This window comes from Eutrigla gurnardus (genome assembly GCF_963514095.1).
Source record: "Eutrigla gurnardus genome assembly, chromosome: 3".
Lineage (NCBI taxonomy): Eukaryota > Metazoa > Chordata > Actinopteri > Perciformes > Triglidae > Eutrigla > Eutrigla gurnardus.
Genome location: NC_139917.1, coordinates 29,306,856 through 29,334,348, shown reverse-complemented (window position 1 = coordinate 29,334,348; position 27,493 = coordinate 29,306,856). Strand labels below are relative to the sequence as shown.

The 27,493-nt window shown below is 44.2% G+C and overlaps 1 protein-coding gene across 1 annotated transcript; it reads right to left on the bottom strand.

The window, feature by feature from the left end:
* Positions 1–84: 84 nt before the first annotated feature.
* Positions 85–27,136, bottom strand: mslnb (mesothelin b). The gene is made up of 65 exons (XM_084002244.1): positions 27,017–27,136; positions 24,157–24,254; positions 23,763–23,781; positions 23,623–23,656; positions 22,777–22,899; positions 22,340–22,539; positions 22,146–22,249; positions 21,473–21,585; positions 20,804–21,277; positions 19,947–20,021; positions 19,561–19,802; positions 18,761–18,842; positions 18,524–18,667; positions 17,019–17,221; positions 16,841–16,938; positions 16,124–16,242; positions 15,856–16,032; positions 15,736–15,767; positions 15,541–15,638; positions 15,392–15,414; positions 15,256–15,277; positions 15,145–15,172; positions 14,967–15,045; positions 14,456–14,602; positions 14,114–14,325; positions 13,414–13,514; positions 13,220–13,338; positions 12,957–13,133; positions 12,842–12,873; positions 12,655–12,752; positions 12,257–12,279; positions 12,145–12,166; positions 12,039–12,066; positions 11,870–11,942; positions 10,961–11,107; positions 10,668–10,879; positions 10,467–10,570; positions 10,006–10,124; positions 9,772–9,927; positions 9,477–9,691; positions 9,251–9,336; positions 8,816–8,952; positions 8,606–8,731; positions 8,338–8,528; positions 8,173–8,261; positions 7,958–8,085; positions 7,707–7,834; positions 7,438–7,555; positions 6,640–6,858; positions 6,355–6,525; positions 5,668–5,817; positions 5,523–5,587; positions 5,303–5,432; positions 4,905–4,990; positions 4,694–4,823; positions 4,304–4,494; positions 4,113–4,203; positions 3,855–3,978; positions 3,584–3,774; positions 3,275–3,436; positions 3,059–3,195; positions 2,785–2,927; positions 1,806–1,900; positions 875–1,337; positions 85–505 (listed from the first exon to the last, which is right to left on the bottom strand). Exons 2-65 carry the CDS (start codon positions 24,206–24,208, stop codon positions 423–425), a joined length of 8,160 nt encoding a protein of 2,719 aa, XP_083858370.1. The 5' UTR covers positions 24,209–24,254; positions 27,017–27,136; the 3' UTR covers positions 85–422.
* Between the last annotated feature and the right edge of the window lie 357 nt (positions 27,137–27,493).

Sequence of the window (27,493 nt, the reverse complement as noted above, 5' to 3'; positions counted from 1 at the left end):
CATTATTTTAAGGCACTAAAAACTCTTTAGTGTTGCTTTAATTTACTTTCCCTTTGAATATCAATAAACTGACCATGTGACAAGTTTTGATATAACACAAAATGCATTTATTATTAATCTCGTTCAGCTCCAGACGAGGTCAAACCTGCCTAAAAGTGCTATTTCAAAGTGGAACCTCTGGATTACAGTGACAGTCATTTCTCTTTTGTTCATTTCATTATTAGTTTTAACAATAAAAACACAAAATAAAGTAAATACAAGCCTAAAAAAAGTGTCAAGAGGTTTCAGAGCATACGTACGTCTCGTTATTGCACTTTAAAATCTTCATAGTAATAGATATTAAAACCCTGCATGCAGCTACTGCATCTCCTTCAATTAGTGGATATGTATTCATCAAGTACAATAATCAGCCAGTGTGTTCTTCATCCAAGAGAAGCGATGAGGAGGGCAAGGAGAGCGAGGAAGGAGAAGCCGGCGTCTGCTCGGAGGCGGGAACTGTTGCTTCCTGAAAAAACAGACACAGGAACTCGGTTTAGAGATCAGCTGTGATGGTTGTGGAGGACAAGTCTATGAGGAGCCCTCCGGTCCAGCAGGGGTCTGACTTTCCACATATGTGTGGTTCTATTTGGTTCATTTGAGGTATTTTCTCTAAGGTCCAGTCAACCTTATAAACCTTAATCAGTCAATCACTTCCGATATGTTGATCTCACGTTCAACTAAGATCAGAAATGGTATGCACCTGCTGGTGTCATCGGGGGTGTTCCTGGAACACCAAGCAGACTTGTTTTAAAGCCAACAGGTCCCAGGCAACGAGTGGGCATTCTGACTAGAGGACATGGAAACAACACAACTACAACAAATACTCAATAATCACCTGTGGTGTTGGTTGTAGGACTGGTGGTGGTGGTCGGAGTGATGGTGGTGGTGGTCGGAGTGATGGGGGTGGTGGTGGTGGTGGTTGCAGTTTTGGGGGGGGTGGTTGCGGTGTTGGGCGTAGTGGTTGCAGTGTTGGGGGTGGTGGTTGCGGTGTTGGGGGTGGTGGTTGCGGTGTTGGGGGTAGTGGTTGCAGTGTTGGGGGTGGTGGTTGCGGTGTTGGGGGTGGTGGTTGCGGTGGTTGGAGGGGCGGTGGTTGGGGGGGCGGTGGTTGGGGGGGCGGTGGTTGGAGGGGCGGTGGTTGTAGCGTCAGCCCTACCCCCCACAAGTCCCACTCCCAAAGTGTCGAGCTCCGTCTGGGACTGACGGCTGATCCAGTCCTGCACCAGCGTGTCGTTTTCATAGGACTTTAATTCTGGCAAGTTGGTGCCAAGCAGACCTTGAACCTCGCTGACCCTCAGGTTCTAGGGAGAGCAGACACATTTGATATTATATATATTATAATAATATTTATTTTTTTAATCCAGAATTTAAACCAAATGCATTAGCGGAACGTAACAAAGTACATTACTCAAATAAAGTAATTAAGTATTATTTAAGGTACTTTCACTTGAGTATTTCCTCATCAGTAAATACTTTTTACTTTACGTTGACTTTTTAGAGATACGTGGTTCTCACAGGACGTATGTCGATCTTTACGCATCGCTGTAGAATAAAGCATTAAAATACAAAATACCCATTAATGAGGCAGTAATGTTAATACAGATACATCATAAATAATAGTAAAATACAATAAGTACTTTTACTTTTAATACTTTTAGTGTCAGAATGTTCGGAAGATATGTGACTCATGAGAAATGGACACAAGATACGCAGTGCTGCTAAATTTAAACACGCACACACACACACACACACACACACACACCACTGACCAGTAGAACGCTCTCATCCAGACTGGTGAAGGTAGCCACGTCCATGTTGATGCCAGAGATTGACAACCTTTTGACGTATTCTGAAGTTGCGCCCCCTGCAGGCCAGGACAAAAAAACAAAACAGTGTCAACTGCCTTCGAAACCACAGACTGAATATAAGAAGTCGCAGTCATCGTGATGTCAACCGGTGGTTTGTGGACTACGGTTTCCAAGCTGCTAATTTTGGTATTTATGTATTTTGGCTTCTGGCGTGAAGTTGTAAACATCAGTTAGCTTCATAACTCAAACTCAACGTTACAGTTTTAAAGTGTTAAAGTCATCTTAGTAGATGGTATTGGGGTAGTGATGCTGTGGTGGTGACTTGTCAGTCACTAAGCCCCGCCCCCTAAAGCATCCCTTGCTTTCTGGTCTGGTGGACTCTAAATGGACCTGTCAATCAGCAGGTAAGCCCCGCCCCCTAAAGCATCCCCTGCTTTCTGGTCTGGTGGACTCTAAATGGACCATAATGTACTAAATGAACATCATGCTGGATTGAAGAAGACTTGAAACTAGAGATTGAGACCATAAACTCATGTTTACAATGTTTACTGAGATAATACATCAAGAGAGAAGTAGGACCATTTTCTCATAGACTTCTATACAACCAGAGAGGAGTCGCCCCCTGGTGGCCAGCAGAGAGAAGTAGGACCATTTTCTCATAGACTTCTATACAACCAGAGAGGAGTCGCCCCCTGGTGGCCAGCAGAGAGAAGTAGGACCATTTTCTCATAGACTTCTATACAACCAGAGAGGAGTCGCCCCCTGGTGGCCAGCAGACTGGCACTTATAAGGCACTTCAGATTTGTCTTCACTTCTCAGAATTGGTGGTTGCTGCCTGGTTAAAATGTGTGTGTGTGAGTGTGTGTGTGTGTGTGTGTGTGTGTGTGTGTGTGTGTGTGTGTGTGTGTGTGTGTGTGTGTGTGTGTGTGAGTGTGTCTACCCAAGAGAGGTTCTATAAGCTGAAATTCAGGAACAGAGATGGCAGTTGTGCGGGTTGTTGTGGCAAACGCGTCTTTGCCGATGAGGAACAGTTCCTTCTTTTTCTCCGTGATGCAGTTGGACACCGTCAGGGCGTCGGCCTCTCTGCGGGAGTCAAAGTACACCAAGTAAGAGACGAGAAATACAAACACCACTATGAACGGCCAGTTGGTCTGTGGGCAACGAGGGTTGCCATGGTACTTGTGTAAAACACACACACACTCCTGACTTCTTACTTGAGGCTTTGCTGGGAGATGTTCTTCAACACGTCGACGTCCAGAGAACACAGATTGGCTCCTCCGATGGCGTTGAGCTCGGCGCTGCCCAGCGCGTTCCCGTTGAAACTCAGATACTTCGTGATGATGGCCTTCGCCTTAACGGAAGAGAAGAAAACACAAATTCATCAGAACACAGCGTCGAACACGCAAACATTCCTCCACTCGTTTCCTCACCAGGCTCGGGTCCCACGGCCCGTTGGACGAGTCCATCAAGGCGGAGAGTGTGTCGATCTGCGTGATGGTCCACGCGGTGATGTCGTCAACGGTGGCCAAGCGGGACGCTGGGCCTAACAGCTGAACCTGATATTCTGGGATGGTAGAGGTGGCAGCGTAAGCCTAAAAAAAAAAACAGCCAGCAGAGGATCAGAGTCATATTTAGTTTAATGGCATTTACTGCTCATGCTCTGATTGTTGAAAGAAAACCTTTTTCTGGGAGCAGAGATGTAATATTTTAGGGTGAATTATCCCATCCTTTCAACCTACCTCTCGCAACTTGCTGAGAACAATCTGGAGGTATTCCTCCAGGTCTACTTTCTGAGTGATGGCGTCCAAGTTGTCTTTAACGGTGGAGGCACTGAGGCAGCAGTTGAACTGGGTGATGTCGTCGTAGTCGAAGGGGAACGTGGCGTCGCTGATGGTTACCTGGGTGATGTTCCCAATGGTGCATTCACTTACTAAAAACACAGGAGAGAGAAATGGTTCAATATAGTACATTCATGTAGAGAAAATAGCAGATGACGAGAGCGAGACTCACCGGTAGATCTCTTTGACCTCTTTCTAATGGACTTTCTTATTTCTCTCCTCAGCCTCCTCCTCTTCTGTCTCCCTGCTCCCTTAATAACTCTCAGGAAGTACCTCAAGAACCTCCGCTTCGTTTTCTGCTCGTAAGGGGAAAAACACAAGCACAAAAACGAAATTCATAAACCTCGTTCCAACACCAGGCCATGGTAGAACGGAAACGCGTTCGCCCCTTCTGCTTTTTAATCAAGTTTTAATGAAGTTTTTTCCTCACTTTGTTAAAGTTGTCGTAGAACGTTGAAGACAAATACAGCGGTATCATCCCGAGGTCCCTCAGGGTCTGCTCGTTCCACGTCGACGGAGCCCTGGTGGTCGGAAGAGAAAGTGTAAAAACAGATATTCCCAGCCCATGTAATGAAGACATGTTATGACTGATGAAGAGGTGCTTTGCTGCCGTGGACGTACCCATACTGTGTTCTGCCGCTCTGCAGTAGAGCTTCAACAGCGGCCGCCTGAGAGCCGCTGAGGTCCGGGCAGATCCCGAGCACGTCCAGGATGGACGGGTCGGAGTTCTCGATGTAGGAACCATCCAAAGTGCAGCACATGTTTCCCAACACCAGTATGTTATCCTCCGTCAAACTCGTGGTTGTTATACCCTTAGAGGAATTAGACGGGTTAAGACTGGATTAAACTGTGATGTCAAATTGACTGTGGAGATTTAATGGATTACGTCTTGGAGTGATTCTGATCTTCCTTCATTCAGTTTATTGAAGACTATTAGAGAACCGGTTTAATGAGCTCCTTTAGCATATAACTTGGGGACATTTTAGATGGGTTTTTTTTTCGTTTTCTCACCAGGCACCTCCTGGCGTTAACAAACAGAGCAGCCAGTTTGTAGCTGAGGACGGAGGAGAAGACGTAGAAGTCTGCCGACGCCAGCTGTTGGAAGTAGAACCTGCAGCTGGCCTGCGGCACCAACGAGTAGCTGTCAAGACACGGAGAGGAAATCAACTCACGCACTAAACCGTTCTGACAGTCGTTGTTATTCCAACAAAACCAAACTCACTCGTAGTACAGCAGCACATCAGGAGGATAGAGGTCGAAGCTGGTGGTGTCCGAGTCTCCTCGGATGTAGTTGTACATGCAGGTCAACTGTGGGAGAGAAATAAACCACTCACATAGTGTCAACTTTGTAAACAACATGATCTTTTAAATTGGCTGACGTCGACATCACAGGCCTTCAGACACAGAGAGAGCAGGCAGGCCAAGGCAGGATGAAGCGTATATTTGCTTTAGAGGGTAACCGCCAATCAGGAAAAAAATGGTTTATTCTTCTGGTCTCTCTCTTCATTCACTCTCTAGCTCGCTCGACCACCTCTCTCTCTCTCTCTCTCTCTCTCTCTCTCTCTCTCTCTCTCTCTCTCTCTCTCTCTCTCTCTCTCTCTCTCTCTCTCTCTCGCCCACCTGAGTCTCCACCAGGACGACCCTGTTCCTGCCTCGCCTCCGACAGGCTCTGATCAGCTTCTTGATCTGCACCTTTTGAATAGTCCTCACTCCGGTGCATGTGAAGCCTTGCAGCACAGAGGATGATAAACTGCAAACACACACACACACACACAATACATTCCATTCATATTGAAGCCCCCATGCGGTCCATTACATCGGATATTTCACGTAAACTCACTTGTTTGGACTCCCCAGCGTTGTGGTCGCAGACTCCACAGCCATCACTTCAAAGAACAACTCAACCTAAAGAGAATGAATTCATGATGTGTATGTGTTTGATATGTGCAGCAGGTCAGTAAAAGAGCGTGTTGCATCCCCCCCACCTGCTGCCGTTTCCAGGTCTTCTTGTTGAGTCTCCTGATGACGCTGCTGCTGCTTGAGAAGCCCAGCAGCCGAGCGCGAGGGATCTCGGTGGCCAGCTGATCTGGAACGTTCAGTATGATGGCCTCACTGTTGCTGTTCGTCGATATGAGCTGGATGAGGAACGTGGGAGGTAAGTTAAATGTGTTGTGATATCACAGCGTCACTGCAGCGAGGTGAGAGGTGAGAACACCGGAGGTTAGCCAAGAAAAGATTTTAAATTACTCTTGAAATTATCCACCTTCAGACAAATTAGTCTAGGGTGTGTGTGGTCCAAATGTGTCGGCTTGAAATTGATCTTTGAACGCAGCATTATAGCTGTAGCCACACATTCTACACCTAGATTGAACCCTGGTGTGTAGAATGCATACTCCATCAAACATAGTCATGTCTGTTTAACGTCAGATCAGGGGGCAACCTCCGGTTCTGAAAAGTGAAGCTGACGCTGAAGTGCCTTAAACTTGCATTCTCTCTACTGGCCATCAGGGGTCGACTCCAAAATGTGATTGCATGAAAATTTACCCTAATTCTCACTTGATTTATTACCTCAGAAAACATTGTAAAGATGAGTTTATGGCATTCTCTATATAAATGATGTCGTATCTTCTGGACGACAGTAATTAATCCTTAAAAAAAGGAAGCCGTCATACCTGAGCGACAAAAGCCTCCTGGACGATGGTCGGCGCGGCCGTCATGTGTTCCAGAAACACAGGATTTTTGGATGCCGTGAGCAGCTGGGAGCTGCTGATGCCGCCGAACGTCTTGGCGGGTACGCCAACGACAAGAGAGCCCAGCATGAGCAGCGACGACATGTTGTTGATCTGATGGGACGACACAGAAGAGACGGCTTCGTTCTGGCTGGTGGGCTCACACACAAACTCAAGCTGATTGGAACAAACACACGCAGTGACAGACAGACCGACGGAGCTAGCTACCTCCACAGCCCCCGATGACATCAGAGACTGGACGATGGCACTGGCCTGACCCTGGTTCCAGCCCATCACACTGCTGAGAGTGTTGAGGGCCGACAACAGTTCCTGAGGCTGTATGGTCAAGATCTGACCGGTGGACATGCCGGTGCTCTCGTTGCCGAGGGCAGAGATGTCCGTGGCGTCGATGCTGTCACCGAGGTTACCCGCCAAAGCCGCCGAGATCTACAGAGGGGTAAAAGGAAAAGGTCAGTTGTAGTTATAGATTTGTGTCAAATCAGGGCAGTTCCCTATAAAAACACAACGTTGTACTTCTACCATTTTTGTACTTCTACCATCCATGCCTTCTCAAGGACCATTATGTACTCCTAAGAACCAAACCATTACTTTTCAACACTGATGAGGTGTAGTTCAGTTCAGCACAAAAGGTCCAGGTTCCCACCAGCGACCACTGTTAGTACTTATAGATTTATTTCTGATAAATTAGAAAGTTTGACAGAGTTTTGATCCTTCAAGATTTTGGTAGATAACAGCAAATCTACATGAGAGCTTTTGTCTATATATATATATATATATATATATATATATATATATTTATATATATATAAATGATATATGTATGTATGATTCACTGCCAAATAGTTAATGGTACTTAACCTTAATTCAGGATAAACTTGGAAAAAAGTACACATCTTTATACCTTATTATTCTAGGTCAGCAATGGATGATTTAAGGTCCAGACAAACTAACCCAATATTGATAGAGGTTGAGAAGGATTCGGGTTCTTGTGTGTGTGTTTGTTACCTGAGGGTCCAAGTCTGTGCAGATGGTGGTGAGGTTGTGCAGAACTATGATACTTTCTCCCGAGGTCAGCTGGATGAACGCCGAGCCGGGAGCGACGCACCGATACGACAGAGGAAGTCTGCAGAGAGAGCGAAGAATTTTCATTCTATCATCCATCGTTTATGTGTATGCTTTGATCATTTTGTGTCTATAATCAATCATTTGGTGTCTCTATATGTTTTGTTTTTTCAGTGCCTCATTGTTATGTGTTTGTGGCTGTTTGGACTCACAGTAATGGGTTGAATTCGGGGTCCTGTAGATAAACGAGCTCAGTGTAGTAGTTTGTGAAGTTGAGGGGTAAGGAGGACTGGTTTAGGATGGCGATGTTCAGAGGGTTCACTGTGAACACCTGGATGACCTGCAGAGAGGACAGAGAGGCGGTATATACACACTTTAAAGGTGCAATCAATCCATCAACTTGGTTTCAAAATGAATGAAAGCTGAGTCGCAGTTTTAAGATTTCACAAATCCGGTTCTGTACCTCTGGAGATCCAAACATCTGAAGATCCTCCAGAGTGAGGAAGGGCATGAAAGGGCCGATGTACTCGGCGAACCAGGCTGTGGAGTTCAGCTCTGGGTTGTCGGGGTCGTAACACCTCGGCTCCATCGCTACAACGACAAATTAGAAATATCTACAAGGAGGATTTCACTGAGGGAACCCACGGAGAAGACTCTTGTGTCACACTGGAGTCTGACCTGAGGTGAGGTAGTCCTTGATGGTGTTGAACACATTCACCCTCCTAAAGTCCGCACCAGTGTAGTTGTAATCACCGAGAACCGAAACGCTGAAAAACCACAAAGGCATGATATGAAAAGCGGTCAGAAAATGAGGGAATAAAGTGTCGTGGAAACTGCACTTACAGCTTCTGGAAGGCCGGGCAGGAGGCGTTGTGAGTGCTGCCGGGGCTGATCAGACTCTCTGTGAGGAAGCCCAAGTAGCTGGGGAGGCGTCGGTCAAACCAGGCGTTGACCTCTGACCTCGTGGAGCTGCGAAGCGCCATGGGCCAGACGCAAGGCAGCGTGGACCGCCGCACCGCCGCCGGCAGAGACTCCTGCAGGGGAATCCATGATGTCACGACGTCATGAAGATTTGTATTTCTGTGTGTGTGTGTGTGTGTGTGTTACATACGGTCTCCAGGAACCTCGGTGTCTGGACGTAGCTGTCGTAGATCACGCAGAGCGCCGCGTCGTCGTCCACAACGCCAGGGCGACGGAGGAGATCTCCGAGCGCTGACGGAGGCATGGAGTTCACCAGCTGGAGGAGGGGCAGAGGTTACGTTAGACGTCCTCACGTCGAGCGTTCAAACGATTACGTTTACAAACGATTACGTTTACAAACCTGGTGCATCCTGTCGTGGGGCATAAGGGACAGGAAGGTGGTCAGGTTGGGGAACTGGAATCCCATGAAGGAGCTCTCCAGGAAGGCGTAGAAACTTTGGTTCTGGTTGTCACGGTAACAATGGAGAGGCATCGGTCCTAGGAGGAGGGAGAGTGAAAGGGATCGTCCATAAAGTTGGAATCATTTGTCTTTTTTAGCAGCAAAAAACGCATTAATTAATTTCACCTGTGTGATCGGGACACAGAATGTAAATCATAATATCAAACGTGATTACTGATGCATTTAAACAGGAATACAACTTTATGGGCAACCGTGTATTTGTACATGCTTGCTGTAAAGATGAGAAGTTGTGGCATGAGTTTGAATATACTGGAGTGGAGTTTATCACCTCAACATAATGTGTCACAAACATGCAGGCTGTATTTATTATTATACCTCTGAGACTCTGAACGATGTGGTTGTGGATTTCTTTCTGTGTTTCTTCACCGAGAGAGGAGATTATTGAATTCAGGCTATCAACTCTGAAATGAAAATAGATAAATAGTAAAGGCATATCGGTCATATTTATATCTTTGGTTCCATTGATTGACAACAAATTCATTTTTCCAAAATCAAGAAGGATCTGATTTAGAGTATTCTGTAGCTGTGGCTTTAAACGTACCCCTGCTGCTCGATACTGCAGTTCCTTCCAGCCAGTATCCTGAAGAACGGCGCCACGTTCTGCGGCGCCAGGTCGACCAGCAGGGGGCGCAGTCGGTTGTGGAGCCAGAGAGACACAACCGCATCATGCACCGAGTGATCCGAGAGGTTGGCACGATCGAACGCGACCTCCAGGAAGGCCGACCTCACCGCGGGAGAGGTCATGTTTTCACGACCCTGCAGGAAAAGTCGAGAATCATCGGTTTTAATAATCGTCGTTAGTGAGCTCTGATTATTTAAATTGAATGTATGCTCACCATGATAGCAGGCGAGTAGTCGTCGAAGAAGGCGGGGAGGGAACTGTTGGGGATGTGGTTGGTCAGCGCCACCACCTGGGCAGGTGAGGTGAGCTGGCTGGGTGTGGCCGACACCTCGGCCAGCTGTCTGACTGTCAACTGGGCTAAAGCCTCCATCTGCATGTGCATGAACAGAAATGGTTAAAACACAGATACATAAATGAACAGAGTAACAAGAGACGGAACAGGAAGTACCGCTGAGAAGTTGGAGTAGAGCAGCCGCAGGTCCTGGAAGGACACAAGGACAGAGAAACCTCCCAAGTTCTTCTGCAGCCATTCTCCACTGTTCCTCGTGTCGGAGCTGCAACTCGGATCTGAAATTTACATTTACTGGAAGTAAGAAACTGTGTTTCTACGGCTTTTAATGCTCCTGAGGGGCAGCAGGCTGAACAGGCAGGGGGTGTCCAGGGTGGGCGAGGTCCTTAATTCCAGGCTGACCTCTCACTTCCTGTTTTATTTTGCTTTTCACTTCCTCTGTGCATGGACTCCAGCTTTACTTCCTCCCATTGTTCAGTTTCCCGCCAGTGCACCTCACCACACCTGCCCCTCATCACCAATCAGCCACCCTACACACACCTGCTCACACACACCTTCCTGAAACACTCATCCAGGCTGAATTCTAATGACACACTTTCTGGAAATGTGACGCCACGTACCTGTGGTGTTACTCCTGGTCAGGAAAACGGCCATGAAGTTTGTGTAGACAGAAATCTGCCTGGCGAGTGTCATGCGTGGCTGGAGCTGGCTCAATATCTGCACTCTGAAACGGAATAAAGGGTCATGTGTGATGATGATGGCTTGACCATCCAGATCTGCACTGAAATCCCAGCGGTTTGGTCGGGAAACGTGCTGCTCACATGCGCTGGTAGGTGCTGCAGTTCAACCCCGTTGTGGTGAGACACGACAGGAAGTCGGGGGAGGCGGCGGGCAGGAACGGTCCAAGCCGCCATTTGAACCACAGATGGAGGAAGGCGGGATCGGCGAGGCTGACCACGCCGAACGCGTCCAATCGGATTTCTCGTATAGAGTCCAAAATCAGTGACACTGCAAGATTTCTTGGGTCCAGAGTCTGCAATGGGGGAAAAAAAAAGGTCCAGCGTCTAGTTGTGATCAGGGAAAGTGGAACTCAAAGAGAGTTTCTGGTTCGTACCGTGTTGGCTAGAAGATCCAGAGCGTCGTCCAGAACGTGTGAGGCTTTGGAGAGCAGAAGCTTCCAGACGGGTCTCGTGCCGCTGGAGTTGGAGGAGCGGTTACATGCCAACATGGCCGCCAGATCCTCGGCCTTCAACGCCGCCAGCTGTGTGACGAAGGACAACGGGTGAGTCAGGAAGGAAGATCCCGAACTGAACAGTTTACGTTCTGGGACGGTCGTCTCGATTAAGAGTAGAAATACCACAATCTAAAGATACTTTAACAAGTCCCGACTGTAAAATGTATCTGAAGTATTATCGATAAAATACATCAAAAGTACTCAGTGTTATGTTATTATAGATCATCATATTTATTATTACAAATACATGTACGAGCATGTCGATGTTGTAGTTTGTTGTAAATTAATTGAGTACAGTTTTTAGGTACTTGTACTTGTATAGTATTTCTATTTGATGCTACTTTACACTTCTATTCCACTGTATTTATTTGGCAGGTATAGTTACTGGTTACTTTTTACAGATTTAAAATATAATGGTTACTTTAAGTATATTTTACTGCTCAAACATATGTACCTGTACTTATTAAGTGAAGTTTTGAATGCAGGTAGTATTTATATACTGTGGTATTCCTAGATCTGAGTACTTCTTACACAACTTTTATAATGTCGAGCTTTAGATACTTTGTATTCTACAAGGTAGATTAGTAGAATAGTACTGTGTTATAAGCATATACTGTATATGTTTTATGTAAAAGTAACTAGAGCTTGTAAGCGTCAAATAAATGCAGAAGAATTAGTGGAGTAGAAGTATAAAGTAACGTAGAATAGAAATACTCAAGTAAAGTAGAACTACTTCCAAACTGTAGTAAATGTACTTGATCCACCACTGGAGGCGTTTTGGTGTCTTACGGAGGCGCAGGCGACTTCCTCAACAGCAAAGTCACAGAGACGTCCGCTGTAGAGGCCGAGCTGCAGCATCGTGCTGTAAGAAAGTAAGAAACATTATATATTAACATGAAACGGTTAAACAAGCTCAAAGTAATACTGCTAGAGAGAGAGAGAGGTTTATAAATCCCACCTGTTCACTCCGACACAAATGTCTGTTTCTGTGAAAAACAGCAATGAAGGAATTCATTATTAACATTGAAATATTGGATCATTTAAAAAGTGTTTGCCAAACTTACCGTTTGTACTGGTGACGTTGCACTGGGGAGAAAAAGAACAAGGTGGTTATGAGTCTTTTAGCTGAAAAAAAAAATACCAATAATATGCAGGAAAAAAGTCCTCTTTCATTACCTCTCCACTGTATATGTTGCAACCTATAAAACAAGCAGAGTTCAGATATCACATTTACATTATGACATAAAAACATTCAAATCAGACCAGGGACCAGCTTCATATTCAAGATGGTTCTCTAACGGGTTCCACACAAAACTAAATGGAACTACGACAAACTGCAACTTTGTAAACAACATGACCTTTTAAATTGGCCTTCAGACACAGAGAGAGCAGGCAGGCCAGGGCAGGATGAAGCACATATTTGCTTTAGAGGGTAACCGCCAATCAGGGAAAAAATGGTTTATTCTTCCAACAATGTGATGACATAATATACCTGTAATGCTCCTCAATGTCTTATATGTTTACATTCTTCTTATTATAAATGTTAATAATATCGTACAGACTTTGCTTCTCACCTGGTGGTATGTACTTGGATAACTCCATCTTGCTATAAATGATGGACGACACTGTATCAAGAGAAACTGTAGGCGTGACCAAGTCCAGTCTGGTAAACCTGCATCAGCAACATTATGGGATTCATTTTAAATGTCAGATACTTATCTTAAATAACCAACAAAATAACCCAAATGTATACGAACTCACAGTGTTCTGTACGACGAACAGGAAAGGTTTCCCTTCAGATACAGAAAAACAAAGATTATTACCTTCAAGCAACGCAAAGTGAAAATTTTTAAATGAGGACGTGTCATCTTTTTACCTGTTGATGAAATCTGACGAGGTAGATCAGGAACTCCCGCAACTTCACCTCGCCAGGCGAGTCCGTCAGGTGGTCGATGATCGTATTGATGATGGCGTCTTTGTCTAGAGACATAGGAAGGATCGACAGCAGCAGCTCGGCGCTCTGTGCTGGAGTCAGGAGTTGTAGGACCTCCAGCTACGTGGAAGGGAATAAAAAAATGTTTACTGCTACCGAAGGGAACACGTTAATAACAGCAGCATCAATCCTTGATTGAATCCTACGGGTTGGAAGTCCGGGTTGAGACGAAGCAGCTCTCTGATGGACAGGAACCGTGAAAATGGACCCAGGTTCTTCATCAGCCACTCTGCGCTGCCGTCGGAGACGTTCACGCAGCCTGGACCTGAACCAAAGACATCCGTTCAACTTACCGTTTTGAAAAACCGTCACAGATTTATTCAGAATATACACCACGTACCAGAGTTTGGCTGTGACAAGAAGGGGACGATGAAATCCTTGACGATGGCCATTTGTTGGTTTACGGTTGTGTTATCGAAACGGTGGATAAACTGCTGCAGTCTGACGATACATGGAGGACAGAATGAGATACATTTGCATTGACCGAATGATAGAAATGGTCTAAAGCAGGGGTCTCAAACTCACGGCCCCGGGAGCCAATCGCGGCCCCCTACCTGAAATCAAAGCTTGGTGTTTTTTTCTTCACGTCATCTGCGTGAGTCGTTGCCCTGTGCGTTTTACCATAGCTCAGGCTCGTGACAACAACACAAATTAACAATTGTACCATAATTTCTGGACTATTGAGCCCATCTGAATATAGTAAATAGTAGGCGGAGGTAAGCGAAGCCTATGTTCTGAAGAACCGTTCATGTTCTACATGTTCTGAATTGTTGTTAGTACAGATTGAGAAGATTGGATCGTTGTACTTGTTTTGGAATACTTGAACCCCTTTTTTGGTGGAGTACTTGTTGCGGCCCAGCCTCACCCAGACTCTATCTCCAGTGGCCCACAGGTACGTTTAGTCTGAGACCCTGGTCTAGACCTTGATGTGGCCAAGCCTCACCCAGACTCTATCTCCAGCGGCCCACAGGTAAGTTTGAGACCCCTGGTCTAAAGTAACAGTAACATGCATGCAAGAGGATCTGTACAGTATCGGTTACATTTGCTGGTACGATTGACAGCTGAGGTTCCTGCTGCTCAGACATTGCAGGAACCTTCCGGAAGCAAACGGCAGGAAGCCTCTCAGACGGTGGGAGAACCACTTCCTGATGACGCTGCTGTTCCTCAGCTGCTCGTCGGTCAGCATCGACAGCCTCATCTCTCCGATCACATCCAGAACCGCGGAGGCCGACGTGCCGACCATGGTCATGGACTGTGGGAGAAACCATGAATCGTTACAGATACCATCGATCGGACCTGTCCTCTCGTCTTTAAATGACGTTGGCTCTCTTTTGGAGACCGTCAACATTTCAAGACGTTGGGGATGTTGGTGAGATACCGACCATGTCAGCCAACACGTCCAGAGCCGGGTCCAAGACCAAGGACAGCCTCATCAGCAGCTTCTTCCACAGCACTCTGGACTGCCGGCTGTTTCTAGGCAGATTACACTTCAGGAGAGACGCCAGCTGATTGGCTGTGAAGTTCTCCGGCTGTATGTGTGACACAGTGAGAGTTTTTTCCACAATTACAGTATTTATTGAATATAGAATATGAATAATAAATTGAATAGGTCTACCCCATTGTCACTCATAACTTATCCAGCTGTTTCAATCGGTCGGCCAAATATCCGATTAGTGTGGTCCTAATTATGCTCTATCAATACATTTTACCATTATCTTATCATTACTTTATCCCCCACTCTATATTATCCATATAATATTCTGGTGTACACCGTTATACTTGGTATTACTCCACATATACTACCTTTTTGCTGCTCCTAATCACCACTTAGCCACTTTTCTTGTGTATATATTATGACAACTTTTCTGAATAAATCTTAATAAACGTAGTCACCTGTGCACATGCATACGTCTCCAAGGCAAAACTGCAGGGAACTTCCATCGATGTGTTCAGGTGAGAGTGCAGGTCAGAGCTGGTAATACATGTAAAAAAACAAACAAACATGTTAGTAAAGAGACGACTGAAACTGTTTTTTTGTAATTTGGGGTAGAAATGATATCAAACTTGATACCTGTTAACTCCTTTGCAGATGGCAGTACCTGTCAAAAAGCAGAGAAAAACAAGATTTTAGCTCTTAAAGTACCTATCAATAATGTAATGAGTTATCATTTAGAGTCCTTACCATTGTACTGGGTCGCTAGGCACTGTGAACGACAAGATTTAATAAATTAAAATGATTAATCAGAAAAATCTAAACTATAAATCTCTATAAAATTCTGATAAAATAGATTAGTTGGAAATATTTAAAGAAATCTCACCGTGAAGTTCTTTGGAATACACTCTGTCGGAAGCAAAACAAAGTTTTAAAAAATATGAGGTCAACTATTGTGTACACAGGATAACACATAAAACACAATCTAAAAAAAAATGGTGTTTGTCATTCTGTGTGTTTGAAAAAGAGACCAACCATCCGGCGCCCCCAGGATCAGCTCATCGATGCTAACCCAGACGACTGCTTCAAGGTCCGGTGGCAGAATCGGTATGGCTCCGTACAATCGCTGAAATCTGACACACGAATGGAGAAAAAAAACGTTAAAAAACATAAACAAAATACACCACCGCAGTGGTGAGTTCTAAAAAAAATGCATCTGAAAGGACTCACATGTGGGTGAAGACAGCGCAGGGTGGACGTACCTGATGAATTGAATATTTAATATCTTAAATATATCTTTAATTTATATAATATATAATATAATATCACATATCATTACAAAGCCTTTACCTCATTGGTGAGGCTGAGCAGGAAGCGGAGGACCTGTTTAAGTTCCCTGTCATCGGGGGACTCCAGCAGGAAGTCAAATACTCGGTTGATAACGACGTCTTTCTCCGGTGGAGCAGGAAGAGGCAACACAAGCATCTCTGCTATCTGCTTCGGAGTCAAGAGGCGAAGAACCTCCAGCTGCACAGAAAAACAATAAAATAAAATATCAGCTTCATATCACCGAGTTTTGGATGCATGGTTTCAGCCGGCGGGTGATTTGCAGACGCACTCCAGAGAAGTTGGGATTGAGCTTGTAGAAGTCAGCGACGGAGGCGACTCTTGCATAGACACCAAAGTTCTCCATCAGCCATTCTGCACTTTGATTGGTGGAGGAGACACACTGGGGCTCTGAAACACACATGGAATGATTTACTGTATATTTATTTAGCTATGGTCTACGATTTGGAATAAAAAAATCCATTCAGTCCATCAGCCGACATAAGTATTTTTAATGCGCAGTTATGGTCTACATTCGGAAAATCAGATTTGAAAAAAGCATCCCGCCCCCCAACCAAACCCCTCCCCTCAGTGTTCCACGATTGGACGAGGCGGGATGACGAGGAGCAGGGGAGACGAGGGGATTGGATGGAGGGTACGAGCCAATGGGAGCCTTCCGGAGCAATGGCTCCCATTGGTTTATTTCTATGCAGGCCTACGGCTGATAGACTGAATGGACTTTTTTTATTCCAAATCGTAGACTGTAGATTTAAGTCACATTTCCAATATATTATTATACTTATTTTTCCTAATACATTTTTTGAATATTTCCTCCAACACTGCAGAAACATAACAGAGTGTATTTTCTTTTCTTTTTTCTTTTTTTGTTTGCATTACAGGAAGTTTTTTTAATGTCATGTAGTTGCAGGATAAAAAACAATAAGAAACTTTGTGCTTCTTCTGCCTTTTGCACCATTTAAATTCTGCTACATCTGCACAGTTTACCTACCGGAGGTGTTGTTATTCAGCAGGAAGGGATAGATGAAGTCCTGATAGATGTTAGAATTAGGATTCACATCACGCTCGTGTTTGCTGAACGCTGCCACTCTGCACACATCCAACAGGAAACAGAGAAATGACTCGATGCACCAGACTGAGAGAGAAAACACAACATCAGCTGAACTCACATGCTTTGGAAAACCGGGCAGGAGAAGTTCTTGGTGCTGAGGCAGGACAGGAGGCCTGTGGGTACGTCGGGCAGGAGGGGGGCCAGTTTGATCTGGAACCAGAGCTTGATGAAGTCTGGGTCCTCCAGGTGTTCCCGGGTCATCGATGGGGAGTCCGCCTCGCCGAAGATCTGCTTGAAGTCAGACGCCAGCTCTCGGAAGTTCTGCAGGAGGAACAGGAAGCGCTGATTTGAATTTACATTTTTTAAGACACATCGGGGGGGCGGCACGGTGGTAGAGTGGGTACACAGTGAGAGGCCACAGGTTCGATTCCTGGGTCGGTTCGGGTGTTTTGCATTTTCTCCCCGTGTGAGCATCGGTTCTCTCTGGGTTCTCCGGGTTCCTCCCACAGTCCAAAGACCTGTCTGTCTCTACATGTCAGCCCTGTGATAGACTGGTTACCTGTCTGTCTCTACATGTCAGCCCTGTGATAGACTGGTTACCTGTCTGTCTCTACATGTCAGCCCTGTGATAATAATAATACATTTTATTTCATAGGCGCCTTTCTGTCACTCAAGGTCACCTTACAGTAAATAAAAGACAATGTACAGTACACAATAGAATAAAATAAAATTGAAGTAATAAAATAAAAATAAAATACAAAGAAGCCACAAAAGTACACAAGAGTAAAGTGAAGTATGGACAGGAAACTTGGTTAGAGGGAAAAGGCATTCTTAAACAGGTGTGTTTTGAGTCGGGACTTGAAATGTGAAAATGTACTGATGTTCCTTATTTCGGGTGGCAGAGAGTTCCAGAGCCGGGGAGCAGAGCGGCTGAAAGCTCTGCTCCCCATGGTGGTAAGACGGACCGGGGGGACAGTCAGCAGAATGGAGGAGGATGAACGGAGTGTGCGAGAGGGGATGGCAATATGGAGAAGATTGGAAAGATATGGAGGGGCAAGATTGTGAATGGCCTTGAATGTTAACAGGAGGATTTTGTAGTCAATGCGGGACTTGAAATAGACTGGTTACCTGTCTGTCTCTACATGTCTCCCTGTGATAGATTGGTTACCTGTCTGTCTCTACATGTCTCCCTGTGATAGACTGGTTACCTGTCTGTCTCTACATGTCTCCCTGTGATAGATTGGTTACCTGTCTGTCTCTACATGTCTCCCTGTGATAGACTGGTTACCTGTCTGTCTCTACATGTCAGCCCTGTGATAGACTGGTTACCTGTCTGTCTCTACATGTCAGCCCTGTGATAGACTGGTTACCTGTCTGTCTCTACATGTCAGCCCTGTGATAGACTGGTTACCTGTCTGTCTCTACATGTCAGCCCTGTGATAGACTGGTTACCTGTCCGTCTCTACATGTCAGCCCTGTGATAGACTGGTTACCTGTCTGTCTCTACATGTCAGCCCCGTGATAGACTGGTTACCTGTCTGTCTCTGTAAACACTGAGGTAAATCACATTTATTTTCTGATTTATGATCCCTTGAGGACAGTTTGAGGCTGCTATTATCTCACCACTGTGGCCAACTCCTTCATCAGTGAATTCAGACGTCCTGTCAGTTCCGAAATCAACCTCATGACCGTCTCCTCGGACATCGTCAGGTTGCTACGAGCAGCACAGTGCAAAACGCCGGCCACATTGGCCACCGCATCGGTCAGCTGGTGGGATGAAAAGGAAGGATGGGTAGATAAGGAGCTCCTTGAGACATTTCACAACAACATTTTAAATTAAAGAATGAAACGAAGCCTCACCCCGCAAGGGCTCTTATCAAGAGTGATGCTGCAGACATCCTGAATTTCAGAGGTTTCATCGTCCGCACCATGGTCCAGATAGCTGCAGAGAGATGAGACACAAACGTGCATTCTAGTCATTATGATGCTACCTTAGCTAACACGTTAGCAAGCAATTGTCTTTTTTTACACATCTAAAAGTTATGAAGCAACATTAGCATTTATTTGGAGTCACGTTTCTGGTCACCTGACAACATTCACTCTGGTTTTAGCTCCATTTTGGTCTCCACCAGCTCCTGAGAAAAACATCAGTCTTTAGCTGCTCCACTTTCTTCACCAGCTAGATGCTAACTTTGTCTATTTGTAGTTTTGGTGCTTGGCTGGTAGAAACCAGCAGGTTCTTCAGAACTGTTTACCCCAAAACAGCTGCCTGCTTAAAAGTGGTTAAACCGGTATTTAAACTAAACCTAAATTTCTGATTCATTCTCCTTTTCCCTGTTTGTATACATGCGTTAACAAACCTTAATTGTTTTGCCTCTTGAGGCTTCTTAGTTATGGTTACATATGTTGGTATTAATTCATTATTATGCTGCTGCTGGAGACTGAACTGAATAAAATGAGCTAGAAGAGGCTAAACACTGCACAGAGATAATTACAATTGCATTGCAGTAATTGCTAGAACTGAGCAATCATTAAATGTTATAGGAGCTTTAAATGTACTAAGTAAAATATGCTATATGATAAACTCATACATTAAAAAAGGAACAAATACAGGATATGAAGGGATAAAGACTTTAATCTGAAATGTAAGCTTGACTTACAACACTTGGTGGAAGGCCAGAGTGATGTTTCGATGCATCGGGGCCCCGTCGTTTGGCAGGAACCTGCCTAACACCGGCATCACGACATGCTGGTACCAGTCCTCCACGTTGGTCACATCGAACTCCGGCCTCTCTGGAACCGAGGAGGCATTCTGTGGCCGGTACACGTCCGCCAGCTCCGCCAGAGTCCAGTTGAGCAGGAACTGGATCAGAGTGGTGCTTCTTAATTCTGAGACGTTCCTCTGGAGAAACACGGCCGGTCAGGACTCATTTCAATGGGCAGGTGTACTGTGTGTGTGTGTGTGTGTGTGTGTGTGTGTGTGTGTGTGTGTGTGTGTGTGTGTGTGTGTGTGTGTGTGTGTGTGTGTGAAAGAGAGAGCTTGTACCTCTTGTGTGAAGGACACAAAGTCATGAACGAAGCTCCCGATGGGTTTGAAAGATGTCGCAATGCCATTGACAACCTGTAGGGGTGACAAAAGAGAAGATTATAACATATTAACTTCTTAAATGTGTTGGTTTGCCCTTATTAAAACTAATACAGTATATGTTTTTTAACATCCAAAATGGCAAACAAATAGATATGATGAATGTGTTCATCTGGAACTGCATTTTTATAGTGCCTTTATAGTCTTTTTGACTACTCAAGGCCCTTTACACTACACTCTATTTACACATTCACACACATTCATACCCTGATGACGATCAGGATCGCATTCATACACATTCATTCATACACATTCATTCATACACATTCAAACGCCGACGGCTACTGGGATTTCAGTATCTTGCCCCAGGACACTTCGGCATGAGGACTGAAGGAGTCGGGTTACGGAGTACGAGGACGACTCGCTCTACCTCTGAGCCACAACCGGCCCTATTTACACATCAAGCAGACATTCATCCACCCACCCACCCATCCATCCATCCATCCATCCACCCACCCATCCATCCATCCATCCATCCACCCACCCACCCATCCATCCATCCATCCATCCACCCACCCATCCATCCATCCATCCATCCATCCACCCACCCATCCATCCATCCACCCACCCACCCACCCACCCACCCATCCATCCATCCATCCACCCACCCATCCATCCATCCATCCATCCATCCACCCACCCATCCATCCATCCACCCACCCACCCACCCACCCACCCATCCATCCACCCATCCACCCATCCATCCATCCATCCACCCATCCATCCATCCATCCATCCATCCATCCAGGCTACAGTACCTGTTTGAGGCTGTTGTGTGGCGAAGGTGGTGAGTACGGGTTATATGTGGGATGTGGAGGATAAGTGGAAGTGTGTCCAGGGCCCCCTCCATGGCTTGTCCAGTAGGGGCCACCTCCAGGGGTCGTCCAGTTGTGGCCCCCTCCATGGCTTGTCCAGTTGTGGCCACCTCCAGGGGTCGTCCAGTTGTGGCCACCTCCATGGCTTTTCCAGTTGTGGCCACCTCCAGGGGTCGTCCAGTTGTGGCCCCCTCCATGGCTTGTCCAGTTGTAGCCCCCGCCAGGGGTCGTCCAGTTGTGGCCACCTCCAGGGGTCGTCCCCTGGTGGCCACCTCCAGGGTAGGCGGTGGGGGGAGGACCCCCTGTCAACAAACTGTGGAAGACCAGGGTCAGGGTACCGTTGTCTAAACCTGCGACTTCAGGCATCAGAAGAAGCTCAGCCTTCTGTGTTGGAGACAACAGGTGAAGAACCTCCAACTGTGGTGGAGGAAAAAACAAGGGAGGAGAGAGGAAAAGATGTAGTCACAAGTCCTGGATGTTGTCGTGATATTCCTGACAATGTCTCATACCCTTGCATTTTTTTACTGCAGAGTTTAGAGTATTGTCTAATAAACTAAACTAAAAACTCTCCCCACTCTGAACACATTTTGAAGGAAACTCGAGTGAACTCACTCCACTGAAGACTACATTGAGTGTTGAAAAGTCCTTCATCCGAGCCATGACTCTGAAGGCACCAAAGTTCTTCATCAACCAGTCCTCGCTGCTCTCCTGTCGGCTCACACAACCTATAAAGAGATTACACACACCGAGCCAACACATTATACATCGTTGTAGAAGACTAAATATGAGCATGTTAACACATCTTAAAATATTAAATTGCCAAGTTAAAGATTACGAACATATTGGGCTGCATGTAGCCTAATGTGAGCTTGATTCATTTAATAATTCATGAATTAATAAACCTATCAAGGAGGTTTCAGTCAAATTTTTCAGAACATGCACAAATAATTTGAATGTTTTTTCTTTCATCATAACCGTTTCCTACCTGACAAATCTAAATCCAATATTCACTCTGGTTTTAGCTCTGTTTTGGTCTCCACCAGCTCCTGAGTAAAATATCAGGGTGTTTAGCTGCTAGATGCTCCACTTTCTTCACTATCTAGTCGTTAACATTGTTTATGTTTAATTTGGTGCTTGGCTCGTAGAAACCAACGGGTTTTTCAGACTTTTTTGGCTGAAAACTGCTGAATAAGTTGAGAAATGTTCATGAAGACTCAAAGTTAAACAACAGAATACTGCGATCCAATTGGTTCCAACCTAAACCAGTTCATTAACATAACTTTACCAGCTACTCTGTCTCCGGACAGAAAGGGGTACATAAAGAAAGTGTAGATCCACTTTTGTTGGACTGGATTCATCTCAGAACAATGTTGGCTGAGCTCCCTCACCCTGCAAGAAGAGATAGGAAGACGTGATGAGTTTTTTTTTTTTTTTGTAAAAACAAAAGAAGACGTATGCCATGCAGACGGAGGCTCGTACACCGTCTGGTAGGTGGAGCAGCTGAAGTTCTTGGTGCTGAGGCAGGACAGGAAGCGTTTGGTGATAGATTTCAGCAGCGGTTTGATCTTGACATCCATCCACATCTGGACCACGGCTTCGTTCTGGAGGGGGTCCGCTTCGGGGTTTAATGCCAGCGCCCCCTGCAGGCTGAGAAGTGGCACGCCTGTCATGCTGGACCTCTGTGGCAACGGAAGATATGTAGATGTGTTTCCCTGGAAACCGCTAATAACACAAGTACACCATCTGATAAACATTCAGTAACTCTAACCCAATAAAAACACCTCTGATCCCAGTCTGCATGCGTGCAGGCAAACAACCACAGCATTGCAACACCAACTGGTCAGGTGGGAATATGTGGCGGCATTCCTCCCGTCTGAACATTCCTGTCACGTACAGGTGGTAACTGTCAGTCATACCATGAAGGTGTACACATCCATCGCCGCTTCGAGCATTCCTTTCAGCCTCCGCATGTGATCTCGCCCCGTCCCGTTCGATGGCGAACCCACGCACCGGAGGAAGCGAGAGGTCGGATCGGGCGCCTGGGTTGAAAGGAAAAGGTGTGATAGGTGATATATAAACAAATGCCTGAACAATGTTCAGGGTAGGCAACTAGAAAGCTTCTTGAGCTCACAAATACCAAGTTCATGACATGTATGTGACATTTCATAACAGTAAGTTCCCACAAAGCCCGGGTCTGATTGTCTGATTGTGCACTCGGCTGATGGTTGGTTGATTTGATCAAGCAATTACCTTAACATTAAATACTTAATAGTGTATTATTGTTGTTGTATTTTTTGCTTGCAGTGGCTAGGTGGACAAAAACCTGTAACAATAGGCCTTTTTTCACCGCAGACATTTTGCCATGTCATAGCAGGATAATCACAGATGCGGTTAATAATAATAACAACTATCCAGGAGGTCACCACAGTTATTTTATAGGTTTCCATTGTCAATATTAATTACACCTGTGGTTTTCCTGCTACTTGAAATAAAAATATAAATGCTGTGTTACTGCTGAGTCACATGCCTGGTATGAATAGCTCCAGGGGGAAGGGCTAGATTTATTATCTCACACCGTATCCACACTGAATCTTAGGAACCGGCTCAAGATCTTATTGTTATTTTTCAGATAAAATCGGAACGTGACGTTTGTACCCGCAGCTTTGGAAGAGCTTATTGTTTATTATCACAAATCCAAATTCAACAATGAAATACATTTTAAAAATGGACGCAGGACTTTTGATGATGACAGCTTCACTCACCCGACCGCATGTTTCTGTAGTGCAGGTTTCATTTCTGTACATTTCCACGAGGACAGAAAACAGGCAAGTTTAGTGACTAGAGATGACACAGTTTGTTACAATTAGAAAGGTCTTGTGTGGTTTTCCAGTTCTCATCTTACCTTTGTGCATCTGAAGCCCCTGTTGGGAGGAGACAATGTTCAGTTAGAGCCGACACGACCATTTGAAGGACTTGAGCTTTAGATTTGAGACATTTTTATTATAAAGAGGAAATCATTCACTAATTTTCTAGTTTGCTCTAAATATAGATTTGAGGCATATTAGTGGTGTTAATATAATGATAATAAACGCAAAGCTGCATTGCATGATGGGTAATTGAGGCTGTTGTTGGTGGAGAAACTCAGTTTTATAGAGTAGCTCGGTGCCTGTAGGTGAGATTATCATTTTATCATAATGAAAGGACATTCAAAGATCACCAGCCTCGTCCTGTAGGAGTGGATTTTGGTCATAATTTATCATTTACACCTTCGAGAAAAGACAAAAATGTGCTCTTACAACAGCAGCTCTCCAGCAGGTAAACCAGCAGGAATAGGTAGCGTGATCTCATGATGTGATGCGTCTCATGGGATGACAGGACTCTGTGGTTAAATTCACTGGGGAGGGAAACAGAGAAACCAGAGTAGTGACACCAACAAATCCTGAAAGACGGGCTCTGAATTACACAGATTTATGCCTCTTTTTTTCAAAGTGACCTAAAAGATGAAACAAAAATTGTTACGTGATCTTTTAACGACAGCGAGTAGAGCTGATTGGTGCAAAGTTATTATAATCAAAGAGTCGGGACACTTTTTACTCCTTTGAAATCAGCCAAAGCTTCATTCTGACATTAAAAAGGCCTATTCCATCTGACGTCAATTGCTTTATTATTTATTTTTATTTATTATCATTATTATTTTTCATATTTTATTTTATTTTCATTACTTTGTTTCAACACTTCATACTATTTGTTCTTTGATTGTTTCTTTTAAAAATGTATTTTATGTATGTACGGTGTCCTTGAGTGACCAGAAAGGTGCCTTTAAATAAAATGTATTATTATTATTATTATTATTATTATTATTATTATTATTATTAATCACACAACTTGGATGTTTTTATACGTTTTTTTAGTCACTGCTTTGTGTTTAATACATGTTAAATGAAGCTTCGAGCCTGTTTGGTAGAAAGCTGGGAGTGGCTGTCTGGTGTGACCTTTAACTTAGCGGAACAAAGATGAAGTTAACAAACGGTGTATCAGTAGAAAGAATGCTGAAATTCAACACCATTCACAGCCAAACAACGGACACAAAGACAACGAGCATGTGACCGCGCACAAAAAAATATATAGTGTGTCAAATGTGAACACAATGAATAGGACCTGCTTTTAAAGTGATTCTTATAGTATTCATTACCAATGCCTTCATCTATCCTGCATAAATGCATTTTAAAGTGGTTTGTGTTCTCATTATATAAATAATAATAAAAAAAAAAACAGGATGTGTTGTGTCATATTTTTCACATCTCTCAGTTACCGTCATGATTTAAAGCAAATAATACACCTTTTACTAGTAAAATATATATATATTTTGGGTTACTTAGGGGGCATCAGACCCACCTGTAAACACAATATGGCCACGTTATGTTAAAAAAAATGTGTTATAAAACATTTTGCCTATTGTCTGCAAAGACACGGTGCAACATTATGTTATGTGTGATTGGTTCGCGAAACTCAAATTTGAATGGGTTTTTGGTTAGATGTCTGAAATAAGGTCTATATAAAATACGTGACTAAATAAATCTCTCCTAAATTTTAAACAATCAAGTGTCTTTAAAAAAAAAAAAACTCATCACGAGTCATCACGAGTCATCACTAGTCTGCCTTCTGCTGCTTCAAAAATCACAAACGTGGTGTTGATTTATGAATCTATTGCTAAAAAAGAGCATGTAAGTATTGTTTGAGCTCACCGACTGTAGGAATCAGAAATCGGATGGGAAATAAATCCCTTTGGCTTTTTGTCGTAAGAAGCAACGCTACGCTAACACACGACACTTACAACAAAAGAAATTACGCAATGATTCATTTGGTGCCATGTTTCTGATGCAAGGTAAGGAAAATATGGGGAAATACGTGACTTATTATCTTGTTGCCTCACTATCTTCACCAAGTAGTCATGAAAGTTGTGTTTGATGTTCGAGTACCGCGTGTTAATCCGAGCATTTATAACTAAACAGCTGCCCGCTGCGACCGGAAACAAGGTTTGAAACCACAACATCGTAAATCAACTAAAGTTTTAAGACTGAAGGATTTTCGATGGTCCCCACAATGTGACTGTGTGACCACGGTCCCCACAGCGTTGCCAATACAAGAACCCCCACACACACCTCTCAACACTTTCATGCTTTCCTTCAAAGCCATAGATTACATATACATATACGTTGCATCACACTCACACAGACAGTTAAGCATTAAGTGTTTGTTCAGGATCATTCATCCGACTTTATACGTTTGTTCTGGCAGCCGAAACACAAACACACTTCAGATTCTTTGTGACTAATTTTTTATTTCCAAACCTGGAGCTTATCAGAAGTGATGTGAAAATATTTGTCTAACAAGGCAGGTTTACACACACACACACACACACACACACACACACACACACACACACACACACACACACCTTGTATAAGAAGAACCGACTGGGGACTGATTTTTTTTTAACAAAATAAACTAAATTGAGGTTACACATTTACGTTTACAGGCAAAAACACTTAATGTCAGTTAATGAACTGTACATTAATTTACCTGTCATCAGGTTCTTTTTCATGTATAGATGTTAAAATTGTTACCTTTTACTATAGTTAAAGTACAAAACAAAAAAATGTCCCAGAATAATTTCCATTGAGCAAGTTCAAATTGTAATTTAGTGCAAAGTACAGTTTTGAAGTACTTTGCTTGAGTAATTTCCATTGGATACTACCTCATACTTCCCGAAATATTAAACTTTTTACTCCACTATATCATAATTTATCTAAATTCGCTAAAACTGTGACCCAGTAACAGCTTTGACCCGGTTAATGAGGGAGGCAGAACTTGTTATTCCCACTGCTCAATTCCCTAAACAGCATGTAGTTGCAACAACAAAAAGACCTTATCATGGTACCTTCAGTAACTACACTGATGTTCAACCACCAATCATTGTATGACCTGCCTATATACACATAAACCTGTTTATTTTCTATTAAATATGAATACATAGCAGAGATGTACAGATAATATTAAAGAAACTGATGATGGGATCCTTTCGGTTGCAGCTGCAGACTCGGCGAGGATATAAAACGACATAAAATGATATGAAATCAAAGATGAATCTTTTACCGAGTGGCGTCTGTAGCCTCGTTGTCCTCCAGGTGCTGTAAAGAGCCGGTGTTTAACTCTCTCGCTGTCTCTCGACACCTGAGACTCAGGTGCAAGTACTCTAATGAAGGGTGAGTTGCCTGTGACAATGACACAGGGAAATGACATGAAGTGGGCGGGACAAGGTTATGCACTTCTCTCTGCAGGCGTGTCCTGTCATTGGCTCGTTCATGTTACTTTGAGTGTGCACGTTTACGCTTGGCTTTTCTGAGAGAAAGACACAAATAAAGGTGCATCTGATTTCATGTTCAACAGTTTGCACCTCCTAGTATTTGCTTGTGGATATATATATATATATATATATATACGCTTCTAGTGTTGTCTCAGAAAATAAAGCAAATAAGACTCAAAGTAGTATGTTGTTATGTGTTTTAACAGCTTGTCAAAGATCCTTATTTTCTAGCTGTGGTTGCACCGCACCCAAACCCAACACACCAA

Bases quoted from the DNA above. Each gene is read 5' to 3' on its own strand.
- mslnb (XM_084002244.1), bottom strand. From the start codon at position 24,208: ATGAGATCACGCTACCTATTCCTGCTGGTTTACCTGCTGGAGAGCTGC. The intron at 22,900-23,622 runs GTGAGTGAAGCT...CTTTCAACCCAG, and splicing joins CTACAGAAACATGCGGTCGG to GCGCCCGATCCGACCTCTCG. The intron at 1,338-1,805 runs GTCAGTGGTGTG...TGCTCTCCCTAG, and splicing joins TGGATGAGAGCGTTCTACTG to AACCTGAGGGTCAGCGAGGT.